Genomic DNA, 12,799 nt, shown 5'->3' with positions numbered 1-12,799 from the left:
ATTACTCCAGACAAACTGACATTTCTCCTTTCTAAGAACAGTTGAGGATCAACAACAGAACATTCCCATTCACTGCACTTAACAGAAACCTACAAGAAAGAACAATAGAGCAATTAAACAGAGAAAGCAGTTGTATTTTAAAGAATACAGAGAAACGGCAAAGAAAAAAGTATGACTTATAATTTTAAGACATTGTAGACGCGCTATGGTATCATCAGAACTGATGATGATTGGGACCAGATGGTGGAGTGAAGAAACATTTCAGGATGTCGTCTTTGTCTGTATTTGTCAGAAGTAGAATCAGTTGTGTGGTTTAAGTGTGGACTCCTCCATCCATCCATTCATTCATTATCTGATCACCACCAGCCCCCTCACCATCTTGCTGATCCAGCTCATCTCCATGGGCACCACTGGTGGTGTATTACCACCAGTTGGTGGTGCCATGGGCTGGCACCACCAGCCCATGGGGATGGGCTGGTGGTGCCCATCTCCATCAGTCTTCAGATAAGAGGCGGGGCTCTTAGTTCATCTTACCTTCACTGTTAAATCTTAATAGCTGCTTCTCTGACTGTTTGTTTCCTCTTGATTAGGTACTGAGGTGATTCAGGTTGAGGCCACAGATGCTGATGAGCCAGATACTGACAACTCTGATATTGGGTACCGTATAATGAGTCAGAAGCCAGAGCAGCCCAGTCCCAACATGTTTACTATCAACCCAAAAACTGGAGTCATCAGAGTCAACGAAGCTGGGCTGGACCGAGAGGTGAGAATTCTGACAGTTTTGGTCCATCTGACTAAAATCAGAATTGGGCTACAATTAACATGTATTTTTCTTATGAAATGCAAAGATTTGGGAAGATGATGTAGAGTTCCAAAAGCAGAAGTTATTGTCAAATTTTTTATGCAATTTTAGTTAAATTAAACTGAAGTTTGAAACTTAAAATTAAGATTAAATTCTCATCGTTGTAATTATACTGTTTTGATTGATTGGTAAAGTGTAGATGTTTGTTTGGTGTCCTTTGCAACTAATGGAATATTGTACATGCTGTTTGTGAATCATTTTCACTTTTACTCCTTTAAAGATGCCACAGACTAAGTGTTCTTGATTAAATACTGTTTGAATTAATAAACTCAATTTGAAGATTTTGGGGGGTGGGGAACATTTAGGAATATAACTGAGAAACGCTACATCATATCAATGGTATTCTACATTCTTTCGTTCTCAAATAAATGAAATAGATTTAAGAAACTCCCAATATGAGGAAAGATGTGAACTATCCAGACCAGCCAATCTGTCACAACCACTCCATATTCAAGTCACTGAAAATAACTTGTTTTAGGGGCGCACTGATTTATCGGCCAGTTGATTTATCAGTACCAATTTCCTTAATTTTGGGAGATCGGTGATCGGCCTATTTCTACATGTGAAGCCGATCTAATCCGCTGATGTTATCAACCTTGGCAAAGGTTTAAAAATCAGCCACTGTGCTTTTCTTTTCTCCTGTGAGAGAGGTTGGACTGAAATCAGAACATGTCTGCACATTTACAGTTAAGAACAGTCACCTCACTGTTGTCAATTCAACAACTTTCTTGATATATTGAGCAACATTTCAGTCAATAAAATGGCATGGGCCAAAATTGGAATCGGTAAGTTAGGTTTTTTAAAAGATTGTTAATCGGCGATCGGTCAGAAAACTGCAATTGGTACACACCAACTTTTTTTCTCCCTACTTTAATGGCAATAATATCTTTTCAGCAAGTTAGTTTTAATAATAAATTAGATTATTAACAAAAAGTTAATGTATTTGAGTAACTCAGCTCACAAGTATAACACATTTTGTACCTGAATTATTGACTGAAGTTTTACAGACTTTGCTTCTGTTAGTGATTTTTTTGCTTACAGCTAATGGAACCATGACATTGAAGATTAGAATATTACACCAGACCAAAAAAAATCTTAATTCATAAATATGGGTTCAACGAAATATTTTTCAAACCTGCTTAAACGTTATTTTCAAAAAGGTACTTTTAATCTGACAAATGAGCCTCATTGGAACCCATAGTCTGATTTTATTAAGGATGACTGTAATTAGGAACATCTCAATAATGTCTCAAGACAGAGTCAGATTGTCTAGAAATAAAAACTTGCTCTTTGCAGTGACTGCCATAAAACCAAGCAAATTACAGCATCAGCTTGAAGTGGGAGCACTGCTGCCAACTTAGTGATGTTGCTGCTGTATTTTGCAACTTTTCAGACCCCTCCGGCAGCGTTTTTCTAAAAGAGTGACTAGCAACAAATATGGCAACTTTCTCTAGTTTATCGGGGACTGCATATTCCTGACAAAATGATGGGGGGGAGGGGGGATAACAAAACTGCAGTGAGAGCTGCTCTGATCTCCTCTCACCTCAGAAACACTGTCAGGCTGCCGATCTAACAGCAGGCAAAGCAGTAGAGCAAAGAAACACACTCCATTCCTTTTGCACATTTCAATGGAATCACTTGTGCGCAAAGCTGCCAGAAATCCTGCTCTGAATTACAGTAACAACAAATGGAAAAAATGCATATCCCATTGACATTTAAGCACATGCATTTAGTAACAAAGCTTGAGTAAAATAGAATGACTTGATTTCTATTTGACTAATTGGTTCAACTAAATCATGCTCTGTCCAGACTATTTCACAATTCAACATTGTCAGGCATTTAGGAATAGATCATTCAACAAATCCTTGTGAAAAACCCCAAGAAACAAAAAGTTACAATATTATTCCTAAACATTATGACTTACCATGCTGATATTTATACCTTATATTTAACTGAAGTTAATATGAAAAGTTGAGGCATTTCTTAAAAGTACGAAAACAGCAGTCTTTATTAATGACTTAGTTCTTCATTTGAAATATTAGTTTTTCAGGAAATGCACTTTAGCAGAGCGTAAGGCTATTGTATTGTTCATCGTTTCCCCACCCTCCTGCAGTGTCCTGTATCAGATTCAATGCTTTAAGCTACAAACACATATCTGTTGCAGATCTAATTTATGAATTGGCATGATTTCAATCAAATCTTTTTTTATGTCATGTTATTATTTCTCTACTTGAAATCTTCTGAACAGAATGAGCTCTGTTCTGTTTGTTGGAACCTAAAATACTTTCTAAAATGGAGCTTTTGTTAAAGGCTCTGCAAGTGATAAATGAAGATTAAAATGGTGTTGAATATTTTAGAAAAATGATGTCCTACAGTTTAGTGACAGCAAAATGAAAGTGTCTTGTTTAATTAAAGTCAACATTTCATTCAACAGAAAATCCCTCAGTATGAACTGCAAGTACAGGCAGCTGACAGGAAAGGAGAAGGTATGACTGCATTTACCAAAGTGATTATCAAAGTGACGGACAGCAACGATAACGCTCCAGTCTTTACACAGTTGAAAGTAAGTAGAACACCACTTAAAAAAAAAAAAAGACTTTTGTTAATTTGTTAATGGATGGCTTTCTTTGAAAATCTTTATATATAAATTAGTTGCACTTAAAACTTGATTTTTTTTTAAAGAAGAGAACCACTTTATAGATATAAAGTTTTTCATATTTTTTAAAATTATTTTCTATGTTTTATGCCTGTTTGTCCAAAAAATTCTCATTTATGAAAGAGAAAAACCCAAAACATGCTATATTTTTCAAAAATAAACAGCTAAGTTGAATATTTTTGCATTTTTGATGTGGATGTTTCAGCCTTGACAAAAATACTTATGCATTATTTTTGGAGTGATGAAAGTTAAAACTGACACTCGTCACATTCATATATATATATATATATATATATATATATATATATATATATATATATATATATATATATATATATATATATATATATATATATATATATATATATATAGTACAGACCAAAAGTTTGGACACACCTTTTATGTCCAAACTTTACATCGACATTTTGATGAGTTTTCTTCATTTTCATGACTATGAAAATTGTAGATTCACACTGAAGGCATCAAAACTATGAATTAACACATATGGAATTATATACTTAACAAAAATGTGTGAAACAACTGAAAATATGTCTTATATTCTAGGTTCTTCAAAGTAGCCACCTTTTGCTTTGATTACTGCTTCGCACACACTCTGCATTCTCTTGATGAGTTTCAAGAGGTAGTCACCTGAAATGGTCTTCCAACAGTCTTGAAGGAGTTCCCAGAGATGCTTAGCACTTGGCCCTTTTGCCTCCAGCTCACCCCAAACCATCTCAATTGGGTTAGGGTCCGGTGACTGTGGAGGCCAGGTCATCTGTCGCAGCACCCCATCACTCTCCTTCTTGGTCAAATAGTCCTTACACAGCCTGGAGGTGTGTTTGGGGTCACTGTCCTGTTGAAAAATAAATGATGGTTCAACTAAACGCAAACCGGAAGCAATAGCATGCCACTGCAAGATGCTGTGGTAGCCATGCTGGTTCAGCATGCCTTCAATTTTGAATGTAGAGTCCATCCGTTCACCTTTTCTGCGTCGCACAAAGACACGGTGGTTGGAACCAAAGATCTCAAATTTGGGTTCATCAGACCAAAGTACAGATTTCCACCGGTCTAATGTCCAATCCTTGTGTTCTTTAACCCAAACAAGTCTCTCCTGCTTGTTGCCTGTCCTTAGCAGTGGTTTCCTAGCAACTATTCTACCATGAAGGCCTGATTCACACAATCTCCTCTTAACAGTTGTTGCAGACATGTGTCTGCTGCTAGAACTCTGTGTGGCATTGACCTGGTCTCTAATCTGAGCTGCTGTTAACCTGCGATTTCTGAGGCTGGTGACTCGGATGAACTTATCCTCCGCAGCAGAGGTGACTCTTGGTCTTCCTTTCCTGGGACGTTCCTCATGTCAGCCAGTTTCTTTGTAGCGCTTGATGGTTTTTGCAACTGCACTTGGGGACACTTTCAAAGTTTTCCCAATTTTTTGGACTGACCTTCATTTCTTAAAGTAATGATGGCCACTTGTTTTTCTTTACTTAGCTGCTTTTGTCTTGCCATAATACAAATTCTAACACTCTATTCAGTAGGACTATCAGCTGTGTGTCCACCTGACTTCTGCACAACGCAACTGATGGTCCCAACCCCATTTATAAGGCAAGAAATCCCACTTATTAACCTGACAGGGCACTCCTGTGAAGTGAAAACCATTTCAGGTGACTAACTCTTGAAACGCATCAAGAGAATGCAGAGTGTGTGCAAAGCAGTAATCACATCAAAAGGTTGCTACTTTGAAGAAACTAGAATATAAGGCGTATTTTCAGTTGTGTTACACTTTTTTGTTTAGTACATATTTCCACATGTGTTAATTCATAGTTTTGATGCCTTCAGTGTGAATCTACAATGTCAATAGTCATGAAAATAAAGTAAACTCATTGAATGAGTAAGTGTGTCCAAACTTTTGGTCTGTACTGTATGTATGCAAATGTGTGAAGATAATTTGGAATTTGTTGTGGTGACCAACCTTAAAAATGTTTCTGTCTCCTCTCAGTATACGGCCACAGTTGAAGAGAATAAAGTAGATGCTCTAGTTGTTAAGATGCTGGTGACAGACAGTGATGAGCCTCATACTGCTGCCTGGAATGCAAAGTTCAAAATCATTGATGGCGATCCAGGAAATCTGTTTACTGTGAAAACGGGAACAAACAAACACGAAGGAATCATCACTACTGCTAAGGTAAGAGGACCAGCAGAATCTTAAGGAATCTTAATACTTCATCCAAAACCGAACAGTCGACGCTTTGTCACATGGTTTCAGCACACACCTCTCACAGAGCGGCACAGGCCTTTTGGGGGACGTCCTCATGCTTCAGTATACGTCACGCCCCTACCCACTGGGAGTCTCCCTCCCACCCTGAATTCTCTTTTTACTTTTACGAAACAGTCTCAAAGAGGGCGCCACATGTTTCTGCAGACAACCTCCTCTGTGAACAAAAACCGGATAGTGGAAGCCAACTAGCTGTAGAAAAAATGTCAATACTGCTGCCTGAGTGCATTTCAGCATAAAATACAACAACAAACTTCTGACCAATCAGACAACACTTTGCACAGAGCTCTGTCAAAATATTCAACAAGGGCCTGGTGTCGAGTTCTGCATGTGGATGGCTCTCTGAGAACAAAAGGACATATTCGTCGCACATCTAGGTCAATGAGAGCCAAATTTACCACTTTGGATGAAGTATATAGGAACCTTTATTGTATTTATGAGGGGTAACTCGTTGCTACATTTAATACAGTGTGTTGTAATTCTGCTATGGATTGCACTATGTCTGTGTCAAAGCTTTAGCACTAATGTCTGATCAGTGGATCTATGATGATCTTTCTTCTACTAATCCAGGGTCTGGACTTTGAGAAAGCCAGTAAGCACACTCTACTGGTCACAGTGGAGAATGAGGCTTCTTTTATTGCTTCTGTTTCGTTGGTAATTTCCACTGCTACAGTGGTGGTGACTGTGGAGGATGTCAATGAACCTCCCATCTTTGAATCAGAAGAGAAGCATGTGTCCCAAAGTGAGGCCCTTGCTGTGAACAGCCCTGTGGCACAGTACACAGCTTCTGATCCAGACACTGGACGCAAACAGAGAGTCATGTAAGAAACATTTTAAACTTTACATTCCATCTGTTTGAAGGGAAATTTGCTACACTTTTTTATTTTAGGGTTTATCAGATCTCTTTTCCCAGCAACAACTGAGCAAACATTAATCTTGAAAACCTCATTACAGTCAATATTTCTTGTTAATTATATGACCAAACATCAACTCCAAATTAACAAATTCAGTCATATTCTGTCCAATCCAATGTAACAGTAATCATAATGCAGAACCATCAGATTCAGTTGAATCTGAATTACATATTAGTAAGTAAGTGATCCATAAAGTCTGCATAAACTAGCAGAGTCTTATCTAATTTGTCACGTTGTCTCTCATTTCAACATGTGCTACTTTGCTCCATATTATGACAATGGGGTCATGCTATTTTTTTCCGTCCTACATGTGCAGGTATAAGGTAATCAAGGACCCAGCTAAATGGCTCAATGTCGACGAGGAAACCGGAATAATCACAGTGAAAAGCCAAATGGACAGAGAATCTCCACTTGTCACAGAGGAGAAATACACAGCCCTGATTGGTGCATATGATGATGGTAGGTGTGAGGTTAATTGATTTGTACTGCAGCAACTACATAAGAGGACATTTTGGAATCAAATGTGAAGTCAAACCTAATAGAATAACTTCATTGATGTGGTCGGCTGTGAGCGGAAATCAAACGTAAGACCTAAGAAGTTAAGGGTCCTTCACTTCTGTAGCCTTAGGAAGCCTTCTCCTTTAGTTGGCTTAGTGGGACTATTACCTTGAGTATTACCTTGCTTAGTGGGAGATACTACAAGTATTGCAGTTTTAGATTTCCTAACCTTGTCTCAAGAGTCTCAGTGGATTGTTGAAGCCATCCGTATGGATTATTCACGATTTCTTGACCCATGTCTGTCATCTCACCAGATCAGATCCCAGCTACAGGAACCGGAACTTTGATTATCAAGCTTGAAGATGTCAATGACAACCCCCCCAGCATTGTTGAGCGTGTATTTGAGGTATATGTCAGCAGAGCATTCGTTGTTGCATATTTTTCAGGCAGATAAAATAAAATGGAAATATTTGTTTATCCTTAAAGTACTTAAATAGGATTTTTTTTTTTTACTTAAAAAATTATCAACTATTTACAAGTAATGGTGACCCAACACCGATGCCAGCATTATGTAGTCATACGATCAAAAACAAGTATAGGTACTCCGAACCAATACCACTTTTATTCTGGGTGTTTCCTCTTAAACTGGGTTAGAACAAACCCCATACCAGGTGGTGATGGTAACAAACTAACAAGTTATTTTCTGAAGAAAAAAATAATAAGAAAAGAGAAATTAGGTGGCAGGAGAGGGTAAAAATGTCCGTACTATAAGATATTTGAAGATAAAAATGGCAGATACTAAAATAAATTATATTTTGTTATTTATCATTTTTGTTATTATTATTTAGTGTGTCATGCTGTAGTTTTTATTGGTTTGTGTTTGTAAAAAATGTTTTGTGATGTATAAAGTACAAACTCATTAACTACTCGGTAGTGGTTCTTAGAATCTGTAAGAACCACTACCGGATAGTGGTTCTTACCTAAACTACCTAAACTGAAGCAGTAGTACTTGTACTCGGTCTGGAAAAAACTGCTATCGGGACATGCCCACTTACAAGTGAGTTGTAGCATATTCACCAGTGTTTCAAGTCCATATTTCTCCACAGATGTGTAACAAGAAACCAATTCCTCTCGTGCTGAGTGTAACAGATAGAGATGGAATAGGTTTTACTTTTCCATACAGTGTCAACCTACGGGACGCTTCAAAGGCTAACTGGACTGCTAAGATGAACGAGACTGGTATGTTTATCCTTAATACTAAAATGATTACAAACCTGTTCCTAAGAACAGGAAACAATCCCAACAAATTGAATTAATTTAATTCTTTCACAAATCGTCTGTCACCTGCAAAGATGTCCCATAGAGACCAATTGATCTGTTCTGTGAACCACTGAAGGTTTGTCAGGCTCACCGCCCTGCAGGATTTAGGTGTTTCCTTGCTTCAGCCAGGGTGATTGATCTCAATTCACAGGTTTTTGCGGAACTGCAATCAGATGAATCAGGCGGAGAAACATCTAAAACATTCAGGACCTTGAGGGCCAGGGTTGGGAAACACTGTCTTAAGGGACACAGATGTTTTGATGGATCTGCTTTTGTCCATTAATAAATCACACAAAGTGTCAAATAAATAAATGAGAAATAAATGAGAGCCAGATGAAAAATATGGTCAACTTGGAGCAGCTTAATGAGTCCCAGCTGATCAGGAGCATCAAGATCAGTCCACTTAACTTCATGTTTTGTTAGATATGCTAAAACATGTTTTAATTTTTAATTAGAGTTTTTTTCAGCTAAAACTGATGGGTCACTTCTGACTCACTGTTTTTGCTTTCCTCTGCTCTTTAGTTCCTACAAACCTACAAAATAACAACTTTGTCTCACTGGCAAAGGAACTAATTTACAATGTAATTTAAGTTAAATTTGCTGATTTGTTTTCTAGTGCCCCTTTAGATCTAACCCAGACTGCAACTGGCTTTTTTTTTAAGAACATCAGGATCCATTAAAATGAAGATGAGAACTTGGAAAAAAAAATCAAATGATGGGGAAATTATTTGTTTTTTTTTGTTTACAGGCACAGGCATTATCATGAAATTAAAGTCTAATATTGAAGAAGGAGACTACAATGTGGCCATGAATGTTCAGGACAGCCAGGGTCTGTCACAGGTCAGCACCGTCACAGCTAAAGTGTGTGACTGCACTGGAACACCAATCTGCAAGATAAAAGGACCAAGAGTTGCTGGCTCCAATATTTGGGTCATCGGGGTAGTTCTATTATTGGTGCTGGTGGGAACTGGTGAGTTTTAAATGTTCGTTTACGCGCAGATAGAAAAATGTTCTCTTTAATCATGAAACACAAAATCACAATCCACATTGGGACCAGAAAATAACCAACAAAATTCAGTGATGCTGAACAACAAGCAAACAACAAAGAGAAAGCAGGAAAATAGGTTTCAGTTCTGCAAATTACAATCACAGGTACTGGATAAAACATATTTATATTTGTTGTTAAAATGCTGACTCATTCAATAAATTTGAATATTATTGAAAAGTCAGTTCATTTCAGTAACTCCATCACCAAGTGACACACATTAGACAAAGACTGTTTTAGCCCCTTTATTTCTCTTAATCATGATGAGTTTCTGCTAATAACCAACAAAACTTTTTTTTTAAACAAAAATGTGGCTTTAATGAAAAGTATATTTCATACCTACTTAAAGGTCATCATTTTCAAACAAGACTCATTGGGAAATTTTTGAGTGTAACTTTACTATTCATGATGGTTACATGGTTATAGTCTTGAACATAAACCAAACTAAGTTTGCATAGTATGATAAAGCTGTTGCCTTTCCCACACAGATATATATATACTGCTCAAAAAAATAAAGGGAACACTTAAACAACACAATATAACTCCAAGTAAATCTAGCTTCTGTGAAATCAAACTGTCCACTTAGGAAGCAACACTGATTGACCCGACGAGGGTCCCCATTGTCAAAAAAAAAGAAAATGCAAAAGAAAAAAATGCAAAAGAAATACAAAAACAAAAAACTAGAGACCAAACTCCAACAGGTTCTAAGGAATCACCTCAAACCAGATTTTGGACTGGATTTTATTTCAATATCATTTGTGAATGTTAGCTCCTCACTTTCAACAGTGGAGCTATAAAGGTTGAAAAAGGTTGTTATTAAGTCTCATCAACATCAATATTTCCACTAAATAAGAGGCAAAAATAATAAAGTTTGATAGAGGAAAAGCCTGCCAGACTCTGAGCTCAAAGCAAGATGCCAGAGAGCATCAAGCTATTTTTTATATTAGACAATTAATCTAATTTCACATAATTATTGCGGTAGAAGCCATAACCCGAACAGGTGGTCAACTCAAAACCACTCACACCTTTTTATTCTCCGTCTTTCTTTGTCATTTAATCACACCCGTTGCCGTGGCAACCGACTGCGCTCCGCAAGCCCAGCAGAGATTACTTTAAAAACATAACATTCAGTCCGTTACAATATTAGCTTTTCAGGCTTGATATTTATTTTGCGATCATTAATTAGCCTCCCTGAACACAGCTGTGGTTGATTAGTTCATTTTAAACTCCTGCTCTGCTATTTTGATAATGGAACCGAAACGCACAGAATTGCGCAACACCTTATTGAAACAATTACTGAGATTATTATTTTTGTTGGGTCATTCATTTGAACATGTTTAGTTGATTTTTTTTTTTGTTGTTATTTAATAAATTTGCAGATGTTTTGATAAGCCGGTCAGAGGAGGACGTGCTGGTCTCAGAGTCCTGGAGACTTTCAGTTTGTCACTTAATGCTGAGATCAACTCAAAACCTTCCGCGATCGACGTATTGCAGCCCTGCTCTATAAGCACGAACAGTTCAGAAACAATATGAAATGGAAACAAAAGCTATTTATTAACTGATTAAGTCGTGTTTTATATTGTTCTTGAAAAACTAATCAGTCACGGCTGCACAGTGAACCCATTGATTCTTTACAGCAGACAGTCGCTCCCTTCTCCTGCAGGTACTGCGCACCCCGCTAAATCTTTTAAGTGCACACAGTACCCGACCGTACCGGCCTACTTAAATCCCTGTATGTGGGGCTTGAGGGTCTGGCAAATTTACCATTTGTGCTCTTGTTTTTAGTGATTGCCTTGGGTGTGTTTTTAAAGAAGAAAGGAAAAACTGGAGTGAAAGTTGAAAAAAGTGATGATGACGATGACAGGGATGAGCTTGTTCTTTCTAATGAAGAGGGAGGTGGAGAGAGCATTCAGCAGGTAAACTGTCACTTGTCTACACAGTTGAAACATGTAACATTTGTTAAAATACACAATTGTGATTCCTACATAGTAGTAATTAAAAAACAGAACATTCGACTTGGCATATTTCTTCTTAGTTCAAATGGATCAGAGGATGACTGCAGATTGGAAAATAACCCAATATGTTTCTAACAATATAATTCTTCCCCTCTCTGTCAGAATTATAGTGAGAGTGTTCTCCACTTTGCTCTGACCAACAAGCCCGACATGTCCAGGGTCGTCATGGCTCCTCCACTTGAAAGCGGTCCCCGGTACAGACCTCGGCCCACCGACCCAGATGATATCGGCGGCTTTATTGACTATGTGAGTGAAACCCTTGAGAAATGAGAGCAAATGCTTGTCATTGTGTTATATCTAGTTTTAAACAAGTGTTTGATTTGTTTGTTTTTTCTAATTCACAATCAACACAATAACAGATTTCTGAACTTTTGTCTTTCATAATTCAGAACCTGAAGGTGGCAGATACAGACCTGACTGCCCCCCCCTACGACTCCCTGCTGGTGTTCGATTTGGAAGGAGGCGATTCTGAGGCAGAAAAACTCTCCTCTCTGTACTCCTTGAGTGACGGCGACCAGGACTACGATTCCCTCAAAGAATTTGGCCCTCGCTTCAAGAAGCTGGCCGACATGTACGGAGGAGGAGATGATGACATGATGTAAATGTTCCCACACTGTGAGAAAAATGGCTGCATGCATGCAGTCTAACTGTGACAATGTGTGAAATCAATATCTGTGTGATGTGTGTATTCAGTCCTATTTTTCCTCTGTAAGCTGTTCATCAGGATCTTCAGGTTAAAGCCTTACATTAGTTTTAGTTCTTCATTTATGATTCTATTCTTTATTATATTTATGCACTTGAAAGCTCAGTTTTGCTGGTATGACTTGTGGAGAACGTAACCAATATAGTAAGTACTTGTTTTTTTAAAAATTATTATTAATCTTTCCATCAGTGTTTATTATTTTTCAGTACATTAGAAAGTTTGACAGCCATTGTGCCATTAACAAGAATTGATGAGATTAATATTTTTGGGGTTTTTTGTACAAAAAAAGATGTCTGAAATATTTGAAGAAAACATATGACAAATGCTTTTTAATATTAAATTCTTTAACTAATTCTATATTCACTGGCCCTGTGATGGTATTTATGCTTAAGAGAGTGATTTTGCTCTTTTTAATGCATAATGACTATCCATCCATCCATCCATTTTCTTACACCCTTGTTCCTAGTGGGGTCAGGAAGGTTGCTGGTGCCCATCTCCAGCTAACGTTCCGGGC

General features: G+C 37.6%; 1 protein-coding gene across 3 annotated transcripts in view; it reads left to right on the top strand.

Annotated features, from left to right (window-relative positions):
• LOC103476546 (cadherin-1-like) overlaps positions 1–12,644 on the top strand; it is a 31,982-nt gene extending 19,338 nt beyond the window's left edge. For all 3 annotated transcript variants that reach the window (XM_081616472.1, XM_081616474.1, XM_081616473.1), the window contains 11 exons: positions 591–763; positions 3,297–3,425; positions 5,515–5,700; positions 6,361–6,611; positions 7,021–7,163; positions 7,517–7,608; positions 8,309–8,441; positions 9,271–9,492; positions 11,353–11,483; positions 11,685–11,828; positions 11,972–12,644. In XM_081616472.1, the coding sequence (XP_081472598.1) occupies positions 591–763; positions 3,297–3,425; positions 5,515–5,700; positions 6,361–6,611; positions 7,021–7,163; positions 7,517–7,608; positions 8,309–8,441; positions 9,271–9,492; positions 11,353–11,483; positions 11,685–11,828; positions 11,972–12,184 (1,817 nt within the window). In that variant the 3' untranslated portion in view covers positions 12,185–12,644. The remainder of the gene's footprint in view (positions 1–590; positions 764–3,296; positions 3,426–5,514; positions 5,701–6,360; positions 6,612–7,020; positions 7,164–7,516; positions 7,609–8,308; positions 8,442–9,270; positions 9,493–11,352; positions 11,484–11,684; positions 11,829–11,971) is intronic.
• The last annotated feature ends 155 nt before the right edge of the window (positions 12,645–12,799 follow it).

Source organism: Poecilia reticulata, chromosome 15 (assembly GCF_904066995.2).
Source record: "Poecilia reticulata chromosome 15, P_reticulata-male-v2, whole genome shotgun sequence".
NCBI classification, from domain to species: Eukaryota; Metazoa; Chordata; class Actinopteri; order Cyprinodontiformes; family Poeciliidae; genus Poecilia; species Poecilia reticulata.
The sequence above is the reverse complement of the archived record's forward strand: the minus strand, read 5'-3'. Positions and strand labels throughout refer to the sequence as shown.